General features: G+C 37.8%; 1 protein-coding gene across 2 annotated transcripts; it reads right to left on the reverse strand.

Annotated features, from left to right (window-relative positions):
• Positions 1-575: 575 nt before the first annotated feature.
• Positions 576-21,867, reverse strand: YEATS4 (YEATS domain containing 4). 2 transcript variants are annotated; one of them, XM_080810342.1, is made up of 7 exons: positions 21,586-21,867; positions 18,805-18,924; positions 15,281-15,347; positions 15,072-15,166; positions 8,688-8,780; positions 8,511-8,598; positions 576-1,232 (listed from the first exon to the last, which is right to left on the reverse strand). In XM_080810342.1, exons 1-7 carry the CDS (start codon positions 21,634-21,636, stop codon positions 1,063-1,065), a joined length of 684 nt encoding a protein of 227 aa, XP_080666468.1. In that variant the 5' UTR covers positions 21,637-21,867; the 3' UTR covers positions 576-1,062. The 2 variants fall into 2 exon arrangements, with proteins under 2 accessions (XP_080666468.1, XP_080666469.1); XM_080810343.1 differs by lacking the exons at positions 15,072-15,166; positions 15,281-15,347 and having other exon boundaries at positions 21,586-21,865.
• Positions 21,868-22,401: the final 534 nt, after the last annotated feature.

Genomic DNA, 22,401 nt, shown 5'->3' on the forward strand with positions numbered 1-22,401 from the left:
ATAAAGCAACAAAGTAAATACTCAAAGTAACATCAAGTGCTAGAGTAGATAAATACAGAGAATACAGAATCCTTATATTAGGTATAGGCATGGTTGCCATTAACTAATATTGTTACATGTTTCCCAAATTACTTTTCTACCTATTGTTGTCCCTAGGTTGCCTAGAAAGATCAGCCTATGTGGCCTCAAGCACTACTACAGGTTCCAATTAGATGAGTCCAAAAGTATAGGGCTCACTATGTGGATTTGAACAGGAGGCTAAGGAGAAAGTAGAGAAATTAGGGGTCATATATGAAGCTGATACATAGCAGCTTTGTATGTATCTTTGGAAAATATATGAGGGATTAAATATTTTTCTTTTTGGGGGGGGATTAAATATTTTTCTATATGAAAATAAATGACACTGTGGTAGTGAGGCAGAACAACACTCAAAATATGATCTTTGCCAAGACTATGCTACGGTGAGTGCCAGTAAGAGATGTGCGGTCACAGTATAATGGGAGATACATTAACTGTAGTGAGAGCTACATACAGATGGTTCATCAAAGAGGAAGAAACACAACCAGAGGCAGACACAAGATCTGTAAACTACATTTATTGAGTACTTATTGGGCAGTGGGTACAACCGATACAAAAGAGTTAGGATGGGGACAGGTAAGAACTTATAAAATTAAATACACATGTTAATTTACCATCTATTTCTACCAGGAAAGTACAAAATTTGTACAACTTATACTTTATTATGAAATTGTGATGCCTGTCGAAAGGATGAACTATACATACAATGCAAAAATCTTTTTAAAATTGTGCTTAACATCATTAGAGTTACCCCAAAATGGGTTGATAAATGCCTATACAGCATTCATTCTTATTACCCACATCTATTTCACCTTAAAGATTGCTTGAAAAGTACAAATCCTTTGACCCCATTGCTGGGAAATCTGTGGTCAACATCTACATGTGTCGTTTCTCTAAGAAACACCATGGCATTTGCAGTCCATCTCTCCCTTAAAGTCCATCTTATTTTCAGCTTAGCTTACCAGAAAGTTCTCTTAGAACTATTTATATGTCTTTTGTTTGATCATCTTCTTCAAGTTTCCTGATTTCATTTTTTAAACAATTTATAGTTTCACGACTTGCCTTTAATCTCTCCTTAAGCTCTGCAATTTCAAAGCTTGTTTTTTTTTTCGCAGCTTCTAATTTTTCTCTGGTTTTCACTTCAAGTTCTGCAACTGAGGAAAACATATTTTTATTGAACATTTTCATTTTTCTCACATGTCTAAGGTATGTCAGAGAGTAATAAATATGGCATTTCCTTAGGTCAGTTTCCATGACGAAATATAAACAACTTAAGATACATTAGATATCGGGAGGGGAGTAGAAAGTCTTAAACTCTCACAAGAGAATCTAAGACACTTTCTACAACTGAGAATGAAATTCTGGTCACTCACATTTTATTTCACAATTAAGACGTTAAGACATAATGTCCTTGTTTTTCTCTCCACAGACATATTAATTTGGAAATAAGATGGCATATAATCCAAGAGACATCCAGCCAATAAGAAGAGATAACTAAATACAGTGTTCTTAAATGTATGTACAGTAAAGCTTACATAAAGAAAATCACGCTGGTAAAACAAACCCCCATTAAAAAAAAAAAGTTTTATTTACTTATTTGGAAGAGAGAATGAGAGACAGAATGAAAGGGGGGAGGGTCAGAGGGAGAAGCAGACTCCCCACTGAGCAGGGAGCCCAAAGCGGGACTCGATCCTGGGACCCCAAGATCATGACCTGAGCTGAAGGCAGTCACCCAACCAATTGAGCCACCCAGGCACCCAAACCCCTATATATATATGATATATATTTTTTAATAGCAATAACCACCTAGGTCTAAATTCCAGCTGTACCATTTACTAGCTGTGCCACTCTAAGTTTATTATTTCTATGCTCATTTCTCATTATATTATGATGAGATATATTATAATGGGACTACAACAAATACCTCATATTATTTGAAAAAATTTTTAATATTTTAACTTCTAGTTTTAATTGTCTCATTTAGTATATTTTATGACCTATTTCTTTCCCCCAAACTAGTCTTAATGGTTTTACAGAAGTTCTGGAGATAATGTGCTCTTAGTTGAGGTTTTCTATTTTCTTGGTGCTCGTGGAATGACTCCTACTGGTATTAATGACCAGCTAGTAAAGAGGACTTAGCATCTTAGTAAGCAGACCTGTAAACTTTCATTTTTAGTTCATATGTAAACTTTATTCAAAAATTTTAAATGAATTAATGTACATAAAGTATCTAGAATACTGTCAGGTACATAAAATGCCTTCCGAACTACAATTATGACAGAGAAACACTACATGATATTTAAAACATTCTAGCTGGTCACATAACAAATTACTAAAGAAAATATCATTACTGCAAAATAGAACACAACTATTTAAATATCCCACTTGGATAGTGTAGTATTATGTTTTACAAAGAAAAATGCCAGCATTTCCATCTTGTGGACATTTCAGGTAATTGCTACTGATGACTATGAAAGCACAGTTGTACTTTTTTTTTTTTTTAAGATTTTATTTATTTATTTGACAGACAGAGATCACAAGTGGGCAGAGGCAGGCGGGGGTGGGGGGAAGCAGGCTCCCCGCTGAGCAGAGAACCCGATGTGGGGCTTGATCGCAGGACCCTGAGATCATGACCTGAGCTGAAGGCAGAGACTTTAACCCACTGAGCCACCCAAGCGTCCCCACAGCTGTACTTTTGATAAGATGACCACTAATTGGAAGCAGCATGGTTTGGTGTGTGTGGGGGTAACCCTTTGAAATCAGAAAGACTTCAGTTCAAATACAACCTTGGCCCCTTATTAGCTAAGTGCTGATACTTCCTAAGTCTCCCTCAATCTAGTTTCTATTTGGTACAGTTCAAACTGTACTTCTCAGAGAATATCTGAGGATTAAGTAATAAATGTAAAGCATCTAGCACATTAAAAACATGCAATAAGGGCGCCTGGGTGGCTCAGTGGGTTAAGCCTCTGCCTTCGGCTCAGGTCATGATCTCAGGATCCTGGGATCGAGTCCCGCATCGGGCTCTCTGCTCAGCAGGGAGCCTGCTTCCTCCTCTCTCTCTCTCTCTGCCTCTCTGCCTACTTCTGATCTCTCTCTGTCAAATAAATAAATAAAATCTTAAAAAAAAAAAACATGCAATAATATTTATTTTGTTTATGGCCGGTAACTTTCTTTTTATGATATATTTTATAATACAGGTAAAATTTTATATTGCCAAAACAATCCTTATTTTTCTTCGTAATTTCTTTCGCTGCTTTTAACTTTGAAAATTATTTTTGAAAATAGGAGTACCTATATATGATACAAGATTAAAAAGCTGTAAATGTAGATAATGAAAAAATGTCTCTTTCCACCTCTGCCTCCCCCACCCCCACCAGAAACACCAATCAGTGTTTCTTCCCAGAGATAATCAGGGGATTCTTTGGTATCTTTCCAGAAATATTTTGTTCATAGACAAGCACACATCTAAGTGTGATTTCTTCTTACCCCCCAAACAAGTGGTATCATACTATCTACACACTGCTCTGTATCTTGCTGCTTCACTTAATATTATGTCAGAAAGCCCATTCCGTATTATACAGCTGTCTCATTCTTTTCATGGCTGCAGGTGACTTCACCTAATGGACATACATAACTCATTAATCTGTCTCCTTTGATACACACTGAGTATTTCCATTTTTTCTTTCATAAACAATGCTACGGTATATGCTATAATTATTTCAGTATATTTGTGGGATAATCAGTACACTTGTAGGACAAATACCTGTAAGTACAATTGTTGGGATATATGTACTTGTAACTTGGAAGGAATGCCAAGTAGCTCTTAAAGGTTCTATTACTTTCCAGTCCCACTAGTGTTATGTCTGTTTCCCTACTGTATCAATCTCTTGGTCTCAGTTACCCTGAAAGGTTAAAAAGGGTATTTCAGGGTATATTTAATTTGCCTTTCTCTTTTTCCTACTGAAGTGGGCCAATCTTTTTATGTTTAGGAGAGACATTTCTCCTTCCCTTTGTATGGACTGTCTTTCTTTCCTTTGCGATTTTTTTCTTTTCTTTTTTTTAAAAGATTTTATTTATTTATTTGAGAGGGAGAGCACATGAGCAGGAGCAGAGGGAGAAGGAGAAGCAGACCAACCACTGAGCAGGGAGCCTGATGTGGGGCTTGATCCCAGGACCCTGAGATCACAACCAGGCCAAAGGCTTAACTGACTAAGTGACTTAACTGACGAAGCCACTCAGGCGCCCACCTTTGCTAATTTTTCTAGCACACTATTCGGCCTTCTTAAAAAACTAAGGTATAAGTGACATATTAGTTTCAGGTGTACAACATAATGATTCTACATTTGTATATACTATAAAATGAACATCACAGTAAGTCTAACATCTGTCATCATAATCACAAATTTTTTTTCCTGTGATGAGAACTTTTAAGATCTCTTAGCAACTTCCAAATATGCAATCAGTATAGCTAACTACAGTCTCCATGCTGTACATTACATCCCCATGACTTATTTTATAACTGAAAGTTTGTGCCTTTTGACCCCTTTCAGCCATTTCACCAACCACCCACCCCCACCTCCGACAACCACCAATCTGTTCTCTATCTATGAGTTTTTTTTGTTTTTTTTTTTTTAAAGATTTATTTTAGAGAGAGCGCGTCCATGTGTGAGCAGGAGGAGGGGCAGAGGGAGAGGCAGAGAAGAAGACTCCCTGCTGGGTGCAAAGCTCAAGACTCTGAGATCATGACCTGAGCCAAAATCCAGTCAACACTTAATCGATTGAGCCACCCAGGTGCCCCAGTTGTTTTTGTTTTTAAGATTCCCCATGTAAGTAAGATCATTTAGCATTTGTCTTTCTCTGACTTATTAGCATAGTGCCCTCAAGGTCCATCCATGCTGTCATACATGGCAAGATTTCCTTCTTTTTAATGGCTGAATAATAATATTCCATTGCATATATGTATCACATTTTCTTTGTTCATTCATCAATAGACACTTAGGTTGTTTTTGTATCTTGGCTATTGTAAATAACACTGTAATGAACATAGAAGTATATATCTCTCTTTAATGTCCAAGTTAGCATTTCTGTTTTCTTCAGATAAATATCCAGAAGTGGAACTGCTGGATCATATGGTAGTTCTATTTTTAATTTTTTGAGGAACCTCTATGCTGTGTTCTGTAGCAGCTGCACCAATTTACATGCCCACCAACAGTGCATCAGGGTTCCCTTTTCTCCACATGCCAACATTTGTTAGTTCTTGTCCTTTAGCAAATAGCCATTCTAACAGGTGTGAGGTCATATCTCATTGTAATTTTAAGTTGCATTTTCCGAAGATTAGTGACATTGAGCACCTTTTCATGTACCTGTTGGCCACTTGTATGTCTTCTTTGGAAAAATATCAATTCAGATCCTGCTCGTTTTTAAACTGGATTGTTTCCCTTTTTTGCTATTGAGCTGTAGGAGTTCTTTATACATTTTGAATATTATCCCTTTACCAGATATATACTTTGTAAATATCTTCTTCCATTCAGTATGTTGCCTTTTCATTTTGTTGGTGGTTTCTTCTGCTGGGCACAAGCTTTTTAATTATTGGCCTTCCTTACTGATGTGCAGGAGCTCTTTATATATTAAAGAAACTAGTCATTTGTGATAGGAGCACATTACTTTTTCATGGCTTATTTGTCTTTAGACTTTGTTTAGAGTGCTTTTTTACAACACAACAACTTTTATTCCCTTGCTCCCTCTCTCTCCACATCAAACAAAAAACATATACTGAGTGAAAGGCACTTTGTTAGATGCTGGGGTGAGGTAGACAATAGGTAAGAAAGGAAAATGCTGTACAGTGTCATAGGGAGCTATGAGAGCAGACTGGACTCATACCAGTGTGAAAGGGTGTGTGTATCAAGGAAGACTTCTTGGCAGCAGTAAAATTGAGCTGAGTTTTAAAGAATGAGAAAGGAATTAGATGGATGAAGTAGACATCTCAGGTCCTGGAAACAGCACATACAAATTTGGGAAACAACAAGCTGTCATTACAACAGTTAACAGGTAGTTTTAAATCTAGCCAGGAAGACCTGATCCAACTTATTTGTCAAAAGGACAGGATACACTATAGATAGAGATTCTTGTTGTTTGGTTTAGTCATTACACTTTATTTTCTGACCAATCATAAGACTGCAAAGGGCACGATGTATTTGGAGGAAGACCTAATTCGCAATGAGGATCGTAAGGAAAAACATTTAAAAACTTCTTTTAGCTTATTTCAGTTTTCTATTTCCTTATATTAAATGCTTATTAAAAAGAAGAATAATTTGTTTTAAACTTCTAAATTAAGCCTCAATTTAGAGTAAACCAATCCAAAGAGGACTATTATTTTTACAAAGCCAATATAACTTACTGGTTAGAAGCACAGATTGTAAGGCTTTTACACAGAGATAAAATAACTTATTGATAGAACAAACAGAACAGCATGGATTCAGGTTAAATCCTGGCTCTGTTGGGTGATTTGAAACAAGTCATTAAGTCTCACTATGCACTAGGGCCTTTATCCCACAGTACAGGGCTAATAGTAGCATCTTCTTCCTAGGGTTGTTATACCCGTAATTCAAGAAGTTCAGAAATGTAAAACACTTATCTACCATATAGTAAGCTCTCATTAAGTGTGTACTATTGTTCTAACTATTCCTTGTAGAAGCAATTATTATTATGAATAGCTAGATCACTGTGCTTGAGCAAATCTCCATGAATTTATTAGCAGTAATGTTTTATAAACTTTCAATACACTTCATAAATGTATTCTCTGACCTGATCTATAAACTCTACCAAAGGTGTTCCCTACCCTCCCGTTTTTCTCCCTATGACCTAATTACTAACTTACACTTTACTGTTTTGTTAATTTAATGTTTGCCTTTCTCTCAGTAGCGTGTAAGCTTTAGGAAGGAGGGATTTTTATCTGGTCTGGACACGGCTCTATCTTCAGAACCTAGAATAATGCCTGGTATGTAGCTGGTGCTCAATATATACTGTAAGCAAATTAATGGAAGATCAAAGAACTGAATGAATGGTGACACAAATGTTAACACAAGGATGGCAAATAGGTATCATCTTGAGTACCAACTGCAAATGACTGGCAGTAGCTGCATGGAGAGATGTGTAAGGGATTCTGACACCATGTCAGCTTAGAGGGAAAATATAACATGACTAATTATCAATGTGTCATTCTAATATTCACCACCCCAGCATTAATCTGAAACTATGTGAAATGGCATAGGGTAAACAAAGAGAGATAAACTAGTTCACAGTACAGTAGTTCCCCCTTATCCATGAGAAACATATTCCAAGACCCCCAGTAAATGCTGCCTGAAACCATGGGATAATACTGATTTCTATATCCATTATGCTTTTTCCTTTGCATACAGACCAATGATAAAGTTTAATTTATCAATTAAGCACAGTAAGAAATTAACAATGACTAATAAAATAGAATCATTTTAACAGTATACTGTCATAAAAGTTACATAAATGTGGTCTCTAAGTATCTGATTGTACTGTACTCCCCCTTCTTATAATGATATGAGATGATAAAATATCTAAGTGGTAAGATGAAGTGAAGTGAACGACACAAGCCCTGTGACACAGCATTAAGCTACCACTGACCGTGTGACAATGTGTCAGGAAGAGGATCACCTGCTTCTGCATCAATGTTGACCATAAGTAACTGAAACCTCGAAAAGTAAAATCATGGATAGGGGATACTACTATATACAAAAGTATACAGTTGACCCTTGAACAACATGGGTTTGAATTGCATGGGTCCACTTATACATGTATTTTTTTTGGTCAGTAAATACAGTATGGTACTATAAATGTATTTCCCTCATGACTAACATTTTTTCTCTATCTTATTTTAAGACTAAAAATATATAATATACAATATATGTGTTAACTAACTGTTTATCAATAAGACTTCCAGTCAGCAGTAGGCTATTAGTAGTTAAGTGTTTGGGAAGTGAACAGTTACAGAGATTTTTGACCATCTGTGGGTTGGGTAGAGGAGGGTGGTCAGCAGCTCTAAACCCGGCGTTGTTCAAGGGTCAACTATAATTATGTTCTGCAAGGTTCTTCACAGATTTTATTAGCAAGCATTAGTAAACAGAAAATGACTGCCTAGTTAAGCAAAACTAATGGAAAGCTATGCTAAAATGTGATTAGGGAATAAAAGACAGTATTTCAGAGAATATGAGACGCTACTTTATGAACAATTTAAAACATCCTTCTTAGAGGTTCTACAGCAATACATATATTTTTTTTAACTCCTAAAAAATTTATCTTTATATATCCTTAGAAAAAATTTAATAGTCACTAACCATAATCCTTTCACCATTATAGAATACATTCTATTTCAGGACTAATTATGAATTCATGGCACTTACATTCTGTTTCATGCTTATAGGCTCCTAATGTTAGCTGGCGAGATGTTGTTAATAATTGCTGCATCATTGCTGTTGGGTCTTGAAATATCTAATGGGATAGAATGAAAAAGAGCCCAGTAACTTCAAAGTTCTACAACGTAAAATGCTTTTAAAATTCTCATTATAAAATCCTCTTACCATTTCATCATAGAACTCTGAAACCACTGTCTTTTTTCCCAGCATTGCATTGGTGTCTGACTGAAACAGCTTTAATAAATGATAGAGGGTTACCTGTGAAATAAAAATAGATGTCACATCTGTGCAATGGTTTTCATCATCATGAGACATCATGATTTCTGTAACTGAATTAGAAAGTAGAATTAGTTAACATGTCAAATTCAAGATCTTATCTCAACTACACGTTACTCTGCGGCAAATCACTCAAATTCTGTACTTTTATTTTCCTATTAGGTATTATTATCCATCCACTATCTACTAAACATGAATGTTTTAAAGAGGGTAGGTATGGATGTCAGAAAACATCTCTACACAGTAACTACGTAGAAAAATAACATGAAATACAGCTATAGAAATTAAACTGGAAATTCACTAAGATATTAACTTTTTTACTTACACAAGTGAAATGAGATTAATTTTACAGTTATTCTGCCCAAGATTAAAGTTTACAAATTTACAGGGGGAGGAAAGATTTGACACTTTCAAAATAAATGACCAATACTAAAATGCCCAGTGAGGGCAAGATATTTTTTCTCTGGTGATCTATATTATTATTACACAAATAACATAATAAACAACTTTGTCAATGATAATTCACTTTGATAGAACCAACATGTCTTCAAAATACATAAAAACAGGTATAATAAGACATCAAAGGAAAAGCTTTGCAGCACAATGTGTGATTACTTGAGCAAAATAAAACCTAGCTAATAAAACAGCAGAGTTGATATTAAAGTTGCAGAAACCAATCCAGAGGCCTCAAAGAATTTTCCAAAAGGTTAGCTTAAATAATTCTAAGGAGCATGCATTATTGCTATATTTAAAGCAGACAATTTGACAAGTTTCTCAAGTAGACAGAAAGGAGATGAGACTACCCAAGTGGACAAACCGTAATAGAGAAATTCACAACATGAAAACTCAAGGCAGAAAGCAGCATTACTGGTTGGAACCAGCGGAGACGGGGCGGGGGGGGGGGGGGGGGCCGCTCCAAGCCCAAAGTAGACAAGTACAGAAATCAAGAATGCTGTGTGGTGGCAGGGCCCATTAACCTTCCTTCTCCCGTCACTCAAACAGGAGACAGCACACCCTCCTGTGAAATTTAGACGTTTTTACGCAATCAAGTATGAGGTCAAAATAAAGATATTTTCAGTAGCAATGGCTCTGAAGGTTTCTCAGGCATTATTTCTGAAGAAATTCCTCTAGAGAAATGAAAAAAGCCTGAAACAATGAAGAAAAAGGATCATTTGTCATCACATAACGAGGTGACAGGTACTACTGAAAACTGAAAAATCCAAACTTGGTGACTCAAATATATGAGATGCATGGGAGTAATTTCTAGAGAAACAGAAAACAATCATTGTGGTTTCCCTAGGGAAGGGGCCAGAGGTGGGAGAAAGAAGATGTAATGGGTTGAACTGTGTTCCCTAAAATGATATGCCGAAGTCCTAAGCCTCAGTACTAGTAAATGTGACCTTATTTGGAAATAGGTCTTTGCAGATGTAATAAAGTTGAGATGAGAATTTTAGCTAAGACCCTAACCCAATATGACTGGTGTCCTCATAAGAGACACAGAGACAAGGAAGGAGAGGAGCCAGGCGACAATGGACGCAAAGATTTTATTTATGCCACCAGAGCCAAGAAACCCTCTGAGCTACCAGGAACTAGAAGATGCCAAAAAGGATCCTTTCCTAGAGGTTTTGGAGAGAGCATGGCCAATACCTTGCCTCCAGAACTGTGAGAATAAATACCTGTTGTTTTTAGCTACTCAGTTAGGGGTGCTTTGTTATGGCAGCCCTAAGAAACTCATGCAGGAGACTTGTATTTTTTATTTATTTATTTAAGATTTTATTTATTTATTTGACAGACAGAGATCACAAGTAGGCAGAGAGGCAGGCAGAGAGAGAGGAGGAAGCAGGCTCCATGCTGAGCAGAGAGCCCGATGTGGGGCTCGATCCCAGGACCTGGGATCATGACCTGAGCCGAAGGCAGAGGCTTTAACCCACTGAGCCTATTTTATTTATTTTTTTAAAAAATTTATTTATTTATTTGACAGATCACAAGTAGGCAGAGAGGCAGGCAGAGAGAGAGAGAGAGGAGGAAGCAGACTCCCCGCAGAGCAGAGAGCCCAATGCAGGGCTCGATCCCAGGACCCTGGGATCATGACCCAAGCCGAAGGCAGAGGCTTTAACCCACTGAGCCACCCAGGCGCCCTGTATTTTTTATTTTTAAAATCTTTTTTAAACCATGTACATACTGTACTTTTATAATTTATGAATGATTTAAAACTGCATCATAAAACTATCCTTCCTTGAATTTATTATTCAGACACTTAGAGGCATTCATGTAGATGTAGACAATGAAAAATGTCAAGACAGATGTCTCTAATTTTAAGGGGTGTTTGAAGATTCTTAGGTCAATGAAAATGCCTAAACTAGACACAAAGATATTTCTAGGAATAAAAACCCAAGTTTAGCATTTTGGTTTTTAGGAACAATCATTCCTTTTATAACGATTTGGTCTATAATCTATAATGGTTTGATCTATGGATTTTTAATCTATAACCGGGTAACAGGAATAAATCATGTGTTACCTGTGTCTTTCTGTATTATTTTAAATAAGACATCATGACTTATTTTAAAAGAGCCAACAATTAAAGGGATGCCTGGGTGGCTCAGTCATTAGGCATCTGCCTTTGGCTCAGCTCACTGTCCCAGGGTCCTGGGATCAAGCCCCGAGTCAGGCTCCCTGCTTGGCAGGGAGCCTGCTTCTCTCTCTCCTGCTCCCCTGTGCTCATGTTCCCTCCCTCAGTTATGAATGAATAAAATCTTAAAAAAAGAAAAAAAAAAAGAGACAACAATTAAAAAAGTGTAGTGGTTTCATTATACTAAAAGAACATGAGACACAGTTTTTGGGTGATAAAATTCAGGCCTGTGTAGATCTATATGGAAACCTATTCAATAAAGTAATCACTGCAGAAGTACAATAACCACTCTTTTCAAGAGTGGATTTTGAGAGTTGTCTCATAACAATGTTATATGATATAATGATTTCTTTCAGAGATGTATTTTCCAATTGGGAGTGATGGATAGGACAGATGAAGAGCAGACAAGTAAGGCAACATATTCTCAAAGTAAAAATGAATTCAAGTAATCTTACAAAGTTAAAAAGAGTTTCTGCACTAGTAGCATTACTGATTTCTTTTCCTTCTTTCTCAACATCTGCTGTATTTCTGGGTTCTATCCTTCCTAATAAACTATTTTCATTAAGGACAGGAGCAGAATCTCATCTTTGTATCCTACCCCTTGAACAGTATCTTGGCAAGTAATGGATATTTAATAATTTCTTGCCAGATAGAATATAATATCTGTTGCGAGTATTCTAGAAGAACAAAAAAATGATAGGACATCTGAAAACCTTATCACATGGAAAACATTTAAATGAGCTATAGATGTTATTCAGGAGGAAAGAAAATGAATATATGAATAGTTAGTTATTGGTAAAAAGGCCAAGGTGGAGCTTTTTTTTTTTTTTTTTAAAGATTTTATTTATTTGACAGAGAGAGATCACAAGTAGGCAGAAAGGCAGGCAGAGAGGGGGGAAGGAGGCTCCCTGCTGAGCAGAGAGCCCGATTCAGGGCTCGATCCCAGGACCCTGAGATCATGACCTGAGCTGAAGGCAGAGGCTTAACCCACTGAGCCACCCAGGCGTCCCTAAACTAGAGCTTTCTTACCACCAGAACTACCCCAGATCTGAATAGGATCTTTCACTTAATGACAAAAGTCAATAGTCTCTCTACTGGAGACAGCAAGCCCAAACAAGACTCATTTGAAAGACTGCCTAAAGGAATTCCTACGTAGGAGAAGTATGGCCTATACCTATGGATCCTAAGTCTTACTGTGCACCAAAATCACATGGGTTATTTTGAGGGGTACTGGCCCCTCTCCAAATCTACTAAATCAGACTCTCCAGGGGATGGGGCCTAGGAGTTTGAATTTTTAAAAAACAACTCTGATATCTCTGGTGCAGTTCACTAGGAACTAATTCTCTGAACTACAAGCCCAGGTCATAGCTCTGTTAGAAGCCCATACACTTTTAAAAATGTAATCTGATTATAAAAGTGTAAACGTTTGGTGCTAAAGGAATGCACTGAATCTAACAAGATAAAATTTTTTTTTTTTTTTTTTTTTTTAAAGATTTTATTTATTTATTTGACAGACAGAGGTCACAAGTAGGCAGAGAGGCAGGCAGAGAGAGAGGGGGAAGCAGGCTCCCTGCTGAGCAGAGAGCCCGAAGCGGGGCTCGATCCCAGGACCCTGGGATCATGACCTGAGCCGAAGGCAGAGGCTTTAACCCACTGAGCCACCCAGGCGCCCCCTAACAAGATAAAATTAATGGTGATGATCTGAAACTGGAGTTAAACACCAACCACACATGTGGAATGAGGGAGCTATAACTGAGTTGTAACCCTATGGGTTTACAAACAAAACAAGCTGAGTAGTTTTAGTCCAAAGGAAGGATAATACAAAGAATGTGAGGTCTGAATGCAAAAAACTGGGTTCAAAAACTAGCTGCCACAGTTAACTGTGTTTCTGAGCACATGACTTGATCCCTGAACCTTAGTATCCTCATCTCTAAAATGATGATAACCTCAACCTCACAAAACTGCTGAGGGATCAAAGTGAACATTTTGAGGGACTTTTCACATTATCAAGCAACAATCTGGTAAGAAGAGAACAAAAGAAAAAAAATCAGTGGTTGTTTTAAGGACCTATTTAGCCAGAGTGACTCCATCTTGGAGTCGCAGTAAAACTTAAACTGACCCTGCCCCCCTCCCCCCAGAGGAACTTACTGAGAAGCAAGTCTGGGAAACCAGTAAAATACGGTCAGCTAGGGGCACCTGGGTGGCTCAGTGGATTAAAGCCTCTGCCTTCGGTTTAGGTCATGATGCCAGGGTTCTGGGATCGAGCCCCACATTGGGCTCTCTGCTCAGCGGGAGCCTGCTTCCCCCTCTCTCTCTCTCTGCCTGCCTCTCTGCCTCCTTGTGATCTCTGTCTGTCAAATAAATAAATAAAATCTTAAAAAAAAAAAATACGGTCAGCTAGTTCCTAATAATAGAGGCCAGGTCGGCCAGTTCTTGATAACAGAGCCCAGAATACAAGGACGAGTCGGGCCAGGTGGAGACATCCAATCACTAAGAAACACACATACTTTTTACCTAACCACCAAAGAACGTAAACCCCGCCGCTTGGGCGCCAACCTTGAGCACCAATTCTGACCAGAGTAATAGGTTAGGTCAAACAGCTACTATAGGGTAAATTGTAATTCAATTGGCCACCTGCGTGTGACCTAACATGACTACAATCTCACTGGCCACCTATGTGTGGCCAGACTTTTGCTCTATAAAAGGTAGTCTGTAAGATGGGGAGGCATCGCCCTCTTCGGAGGCGGCCCTGACCGGTCAGTCAGTCAATTCTCGAGCCTGTAAGCTGGGAGTGGTTGCCCTCTTCAGAGACGTCCCTGGCCGGTCAGTCTGACTTCTAATGCTTAGCATAGAATAGAGCTTTGTATAACTTTAACTGTTTCAGTCTCGTTCCCCGGCCGATCAATCTGATTTCTAATACTTATCATAAAATAAAATAAAGCTTTAAATAACTTCCACTTGTCTCAGTCTCATTTTGTTTAATAACGGACCTAACAGTTGTAAATAAAAATTCATGCATAAAATAAAGCTGCTAGTAGTGATAGCAACTTAAAAAAGCAAAAACACTGTTGCTAGGGTTTTTAACTATAAAAAACCAGATACTCTCATTTTAGACAGTAGATGGACTCATCTCATTTATTACTAATAACCAAATAATATTAATGAATTTTAAACTTTTTTTTCTTGAAGATTTTACTTATTTGATAGACACAGAGAGAGAGGGAACACAAGCAGAGGTGGTGGGAGAGGCAGAGAGAAGAAGGCTTCCCGCTGAGCAGGGAGCCCAATGTGGGCTCAATCCCAGGATCCTGGAATCATGACCTGAGCCGAAGGCAGATGCTTAACAACTGAGCTACCCAGGTGCCCGGAATTTTAAACTTCTGCTGTGGTAATCACATGATTCCATGGTTTCTTTCTGAGAAATGTTCACATTATATCCCTTCTATAATTGAAAAATAATTTTTGAAAGGTACTTCCCATAAAAATGAAAAACCTTAACTCATGGCAAAATACACCATGCTATAAGCTTACATAAAGTGTATCTGAATAAAAATGTCAACATATAACAAACTATTCATTAAGTATGTTACATTTTCACAATTACAAAAATCTATTTTATGTTTACAAAGATCATCATTACTCACAGGTCTCTCATTAGGATCAATGAAAAATATTTTGATGATTATTTCAAATTCACCCCATCCTGTTTCAGTAATTTCATAGGGAGGCTTAGTAACAACTGAAGAGAAAAAAATAAAACAATTATAAATTATAAATTACTGGTACAGTCTCCTACATCTTTTTAAATTTGTTAAATAAATTTTATATTATGAATCAAAAAACTGTACTGTACCTCTTAAAGGATTGCCATAGCTTTCATGTAATTTAAATTGGATTTTCTTCACATATGCTGACATATCCTAAAATAAAGGAATTAGTTCTGTCATCTACATATAAAAACTACAAGGAAAATACACTGAGCATTGTACCTAATTTCATAAAATATACTTTCCCTTAAATATCATGGAATCTAGTTTTCTTTTCTTTTCTTAATTTTTTTTTTAAAGATTTTATTTATTTGACAGAAATCACAAGCAGGCAGAGAGGCAGGCAGAGAGAGGAGGAAGCAGGCTCCCCAGTGAGCAGAGAGCCCAATACAGGGCTCCATCCCAGGACCCTGGGATCATGACCTGAGCCGAAGGCAGAGGCTTTAACCCACTGAGCCACCCAGGCACCCCTCTTTTCTTTTCTTTTAATTCCAGTATAGTTAACATACAGTATTTTATTAGTTTCAGGTGTATAATATAGTGATTGAACAACTCCATACACCAACCAGCGGTCAACACGACAAGTGTATCCCTTAATCCCTACTGGAATCTATAATTTTCTAAAAAATGTGAATTATACCTAGGTTTGGTTTTTATTTTAAACAAAGGAGGCTTGAGTTGAATTCCTTCATAACGTAATATACAGGAACGTACATATCCCTAATTTACTTGTTTTGAGAATCCCATTTTTATATATCTCTACAGACAATGCTCTAAATCAATTTTAAATATATATTTATATTTATTTTATAAATCATATATAAATTAATATTATATAAATTATATGTGTAATTAGAATATGTATAATTATATTATATTACATTAAAATATTATATATAAATTATAAAATAAATTTACTCATTTATATTTATATTAAATATAAATATTAAATATTAAATTTTGTTTAAATATAAAAATAATTTACATTTATATAAACTTTATATATGATTTATATATAAGATATATTAAATATAATATATAATACATAACATAAAATTCATATAAATATTTAAAATTTTGTATAAAATTTATATAAATATAAAAATAATTTATATTTAAATATAAAATAATAGTAAATTTCCAATATATTTTATAGAAATAAGAATATAAACTAAAGCACATCTAAGAACTAAGCAACCTTAAAGAATAAAATTATATTACATAAAGCTAAGATCAACTAAACTAAGTAACCTAAAGCCATCAGATATAAAACTCCTCCTTTTCCTAATCTTATTTTGAAGCACAGAAGCATATTCAGTAGTTCTGACACATAAAAGGATATTCCTAGGGAAAGTGGCTTTTTAGAAAAAAAATTTCATTGCAGAAAAATAGGAAAATGCAAAACTGAATCAGTCACACTTGACACTGGTGTTCATTAATCTTTTTACTTGCTTTTGTGAATTTTTTTCATACGATTATCTACACTTTTTTAAATTGGGGTCATAATGATATACTAACATCTGCTTTGACCACGTAACATTATATTGTCATCATTTCTGGAGGCAGCTTTTCATAAGCATATTTGAAGACTCTTTGGGCAATATTTTCTTTCGTTTTTTTCTACAAATGACCAATACTGGGTACCAGATACTACAATGGTAAATAATAGACTCTTGCCCTCATGGGGAGGGAGTAGACAAGAAAATCAGCTATTTCAATGTAATCTGTGTTAGGAGGGCAATAGGTATAAATTCGCAGGAACGGCATCTAATTTAATCTTTGGAGATTGAGAGTAGTTCAGAAGAAAATACACTTAAACTTGGACCTAAGGGAACAATAAGAATGGAGTAGGTGGGAAGGAGTGAATGAAGACATTTTATTTTATTTAAGGTTTTATTTATTTGACAGAGAGATCACAAGTAGGCAGAGAGGCAGGCAGAGAGAGAGGAGGAAGCAGGTTCCCTGCTGAGCAGAGAGCCCGATGCGGGGCTCGATCCCAGGACCCTGAGATCATGACCTGAGCTGAAGGCAGAGGCTTAACCCACTGAGCCACCCAGGCGCCCCGAATGAAGACATTTTAATTAAGAGTGTCCCTTTGGGAAACTGAGAGTAATCTAGTATTGATGGAATGTAGGGTATATGATGAAGCAAACACAGCTAGGGGTAAGGCTGCAGGGACAGAACTGGGAAAGACCACGGCAGGCCTTTTAAAACCATTTTACTTATTTATTTTTAAGATTTTATTTTTACGTAATCTCTATTCCCAACATGGAGCTCGAACTCACAACCCCAGATCAAGAGTCACAAACTCTACTGACTGAGCCACCTAGGTGGCCCTAAACCACAATAGTTTTAACTTTATCCTAAGGGCAACAGTCATTGAAGGTTTTCTGTTTTGTCTTCCTAAATAACAGCTGTATCAAGATATTCATATACCACACAATTCACCCATTTATAGTAACTATTCAATGGTTTTCAGTACAGTCAGAATTGAACAACCATCCCCACAATCAATTTTAGAATGTACTTATCATACACAAAGAAACCCTACACCCATTAGCACTCGCTCCTAAATCCTTCTTCCACCCATGTACTGGCAACCACTAATCTATTTTCTGTGTCTATGGATTTGCCTATTCTGGACATTTTATTTTATTCATTTTTTAAAAGATTTTATTTATTTATTTGAGAGAGAGACAGTGAGAAAGAGCATAAGAGGGGAGAAGGTCAGAGAGAGAAGCAGACTCCCCATGGAGCTGGGAGCCCGACATGGGGCTCGATCCCCTGACTCCAGGATCAAGACCTGAGCCCAAGGCAGTTGCTTAACCAACTGAGCCACCCAGGCGCCCTATTCTGGACATTTTATAAAAATGGAATCATCCAATATGTAGCTTTTGGTTTGGCTTCTTTCACTTACCATAATGTTTCTAAATTTATTCCATGTGGTAGCAGCACGTTTCAATACTTTATTTCTTTTTCCTGCCTAATAATATTCTATTTATGGATATACCACATTTTACTTATCCATTCATCAGCTGAAAGATACTTGGATTATTTCCATATTTTTGGCTATTATGAATGCTCCTGCTACAAACATTCATATACAAATTTTTCTGTGAACTTTAAACGGTTTTAAATAGACAAATATTCATTCAATGAATATTTGCCGAATACCTACTATGTACTGACTGTATTCCAGCCATTAGAGATTCAGCAGCCAAACAAAATTACCAGCAGCCAGATTATAGTTTATGTCTTTCACCTTCCTGATGGTCTTATTACCAAATTGTTCCTAAAAAGTATGAACTACCCTTCCTGAAACACCTGATTAAATACGAAGCTAACTTAAGACATAATGATTGGAAGATGTGCTGTGTTTATAGCATGGTTCTTGTTATCATAACTTTAGTTAGAAAACATTATTGGAAAATTGATTTCTACTAACAGTTATGTGAAGACAACTCTCACTTTATTCTTCCAACATTTGGGGGATGACATTTCTACAATGTGCCAATTTTATAACCAGAAAGTTATCTATAATATTACAATTTATCTTCAATCAAAAACAAACGGTAGCTTCAAAAAAGTTACAGGAGAAACAAGTGCCTACCTCATTTCTATATGGTTTTACATACACTGTCCACTGATGCGTGTGCCCATCCTCTTCTCTTTTCTTTCCAAAATACCGAGCAACATTACCATAAACTATTGGTTTAACGATAGTAACCCCCTAAAAGAAAAATAATTTCAACACCAATTAATACTGCATCATTACCCAAATATACAGAATAAGAGCTCTGAAAACTTGTTTTAAGGAATGGCAAGCAATCTAAATAACTAGTTTGCTTATAACATGGATTTCTCTCAACAAATCAATATCAGACAATTATCTTCATATTAACACAAGTAACTAAACACCAGATTAATTACAATGGCCCCATTTTTTAAATGTCTATTTAAATCATGTAAAATACTTTGATTTTTTGTTTGTTTTGAAGAAAGGCTCTTAATTTACAAACTTTAAATCAAGCCTTGGGAATTAAGACTGCCAATTGACTGCCATTGCCTGATGGTAATAATGTCCTGATTTATCAGCTTACGGCAGTGTTTTCCAAAACAGAGTACAAATATTAAAGGCAGTCTGGGAGAGGATTTTAGGTAGAATTAGGGCAAACATTTCTCGGTTTATTACTCATTTTATTTATTTATTTAATATTATTTATAAATTTATTTATTTATTACTCGATTTCTCGATTTATTACTCATTTATTACTCGATTTATTATTCATGTATTAAGTTCTGAGATGTAAGTTCATGTTTCACATCACATCTGGTAAGTGTAGATGTGGTGACTGTTGCCTGATTATCACGAAAAGGAGACAAAAAATTTCAAGTGAGGAGAAAATGCTGAACATTGCACATGAAATTTGAGACTCATAGTTCAACAGTAAAAACGTATCTGAACATCAAAAAGCAAGATATACATACCACATATTAGAAGTGCTATGCCAATGTACTCAACAACTTGTAAGAGAGGAAAGGCAGTAAACAAATGGAAAAACTTTCCATTTTGATTGGAAAATTAACAAATCCAATCCCTATTAGCCTCAAGTTAGTTCAGAAGCAAGCAAGCAGTTTGTATGAGAATTTAAATAATCACAGTAAGTGCTACTTGACACTTGTGGTAACAACAGAAGGGGCATCAAGCTCAAGGCATAAGGATAATGAGGAAAGAAGGAATAAATGAGGATAAGGAGCACTGGCGTGGGGAATGGATAATAGATCCTGCAGCTATGACTGTGTTACTAAGTGGATTTCCTCACGTGGTGCAAACGGGGTCCATCTGTCAATAGACTTTCTCGCTGAAGGAAATTAATCTAAATTGGAAAAAGATGCCTACAAAACCACATAACAATCATCAAGAATGAGAAATCCCGAACTTTAAAGCTTTACATGACTAACTCACACACATTTTTGGTGGAAAAGCTTTTGAAGATTACAAGCCTAATTTCCTCAAATCAAGTAGAGAAAGTTCCACAAGTTCTCCAAAAGCTAATGTCTCAACCCCTTTCCTATCAGTCCAAAACCTTGCCCAAAGCTTGGGCAAGATATATATTTATTAAGTTTCTGGTTCTATAAATTTTACCTGACATCTTTCCCATTCTATTAAATTTTGGTAGTTTCTGAAATTTTCCAAAAACTTCTACTTTGCATGTGGTATTAAAAGCACTGTGCATAATAGCTGTATACACATAGAGTCAAAATTATGTAAAAACAGTGCAACATTGATAAGGACACTGATAAGAGTAACTAGATTGGTGCAAACCTGCGTGATTTCTTTTTTTCTTTTTTTTTATTTTTTAAAGATTTTATTTATTTGACAGAGATCACAAGCAGGCAGAGGCAAGGCAGAGAGAGAGGAGAAAGCAGGCTTCCCACTGAGCGGAGAGCCCAATGCGGGGCTCCATCCCAGGATCCTGGGATCATGACCTGAGCGGAAGGCAGAGGCTTTAACCCACTGAGCCACCCAGGTGCCCCCGTGATTTCTTTTTTTTAAAAAAAACTTCCTTTCTGCAGTAAATATAAAATCAGAAGGCGTAAAAATAGGTGTTATATCAAGAACTCGAAAGCCCTGCCTTAAAAACTCATGTGCCTGGGGATGTAGGAAAGTGGGAGGGGAATGTTTCAGTGTCAAACATTATGTTAGGCTTCACGTTAACAACTTTCAAAACAAAAAACTCACATTTACTGAATGTTCTCTATGTGCGGGCCAGTGTTACGTTCTCTGCGTGCCTTGCTTAATATCTTGGCCAAAGCTTTGGGGCTTTGTGGACATCATGAACTCCGGCAAGTTTTCTGAACTTTTCTACACCCCCCCCCACCCCCCCGCCGCAGTTCCTTCAGTTCTCGCACTTGCACGTGTTATGTGGGCAAGCCTTTCTAAAGCTGCTGCAGGGACAGAGTCACAGAATCGGGTAAGGCGCTTGGCTACTGTGCTTGGCACGGTTAAGCGCGGAATCCAGCGTCTGCTGTTATTACCCTCACAATCAGGTGGATGGCACCCCCAGTTTACCGGTGACCTGGGCTGACAGAAGAGCACCAAGCCCTCAACGTAGCTCTTTTCCTCGGCAACGACGTCCTGTTCTCCCCCAAGCCACCACTGGCTTTTGGGGCGGGGAGGGAAAGGGGTAGAGAGGCGGTCAAATCGCGGCCAGAAGTCACACTGATTTTCCCGCAGCTACTTTGACCGGCTCTCAGTCTAGAAACCACCGTTTGGAACCCAAGCTGAGAAGGCGCGAGAGGGAAGCCACCGTGCCCTCCCCACGCAGCGCAGGGCGAAGCCAGGACCAGAGAGCCACTCCCGGAGGGGAGGCGCGTGCCGGGCACTGACCTTCACTCTCCCGCCGGAGTCAGGCCCAAATTCGGCCATTCTCTTGAACATATTGTCCTACGGAAGAAGCCGCCGCCGCCAGGGAAAGAGACCGGGGCCGGCGGGGTCGCCGCTGCCCTCAGAGGCCCCGCTCCTCCTGTGCGGGCCCAGGCGGATGGCTTCTGGCTGAGTGAGGGCGAGTCTCCGGGGCTCGCGGCGCTGAGGAACGGCCAACTCCTCGCGGCGGGTTGCGTCCCGGAAGCGCGTTTGGTCCCGCGCAGTGAAGAGCCCAACGGAAGGAGCAGTGGCGGCGCCGTGCGCAGGCGCGAAGAGCTGGCGCGCGGAGGGCGCAGGCGCCGGGCCGGGGCTCTGCAGAGGGCGGGCCTCGGTGGTGGGAAACCGCTGGAGGCCAGGTGGTGCGGTTACCGTGAGGACCCGCCAGATAACTTGGATACGGAACAACCGAGAAGTCGGCTTTTGGAGCCAATACCTTATCATCCCTAAAGAGTGAGGATTTTAGGGAGCGCATGGGTGGTTCAGATGGTTTAGCGTCTGCCTTTTGGTTGGGTCATGATCTTCAGGTCCTGGGATCCAGCGCCAAGTTGGGCTCCCAGCTCAGCGGGGGTCTGCTTCTCCCCTCCTTGTGCCTCTCCCTCTGCTTGTGCTCTCTCTCTCTCTGAATAAATTTAAAAGAAAAAAGTATTTTGAAATAAATTTCAACTCTATTCGCCTGCTCACAGCTTTTCGTTATATTCATCCAGACCTCCGGGCTTGAATGGCGTATTTCTTGAAAGATTGATTAATTGATTCATTTATTTATTTGACAGAGAGATATCA

This window comes from Martes martes, assembly GCF_963455335.1.
Source record: "Martes martes genome assembly, chromosome: 8".
Taxonomy (NCBI): domain Eukaryota; kingdom Metazoa; phylum Chordata; class Mammalia; order Carnivora; family Mustelidae; genus Martes; species Martes martes.

Excerpts from the sequence above, each read along its gene's own strand:
- YEATS4 (XM_080810342.1), bottom strand. The coding sequence starts at position 21,636 with ATGTTCAAGAGAATGGCCGAATTTGGGCCTGACTCCGGCGGGAGAGTG. Across the intron at positions 15,167-15,280 it reads CTATGGCAATCCTTTAAGAG|TTGTTACTAAGCCTCCCTAT; the intron begins GTACAGTACAGT and ends TTTTCTCTTCAG. Across the intron at positions 8,599-8,687 it reads CAGAGTTCTATGATGAAATG|ATATTTCAAGACCCAACAGC; the intron begins GTAAGAGGATTT and ends CTATCCCATTAG.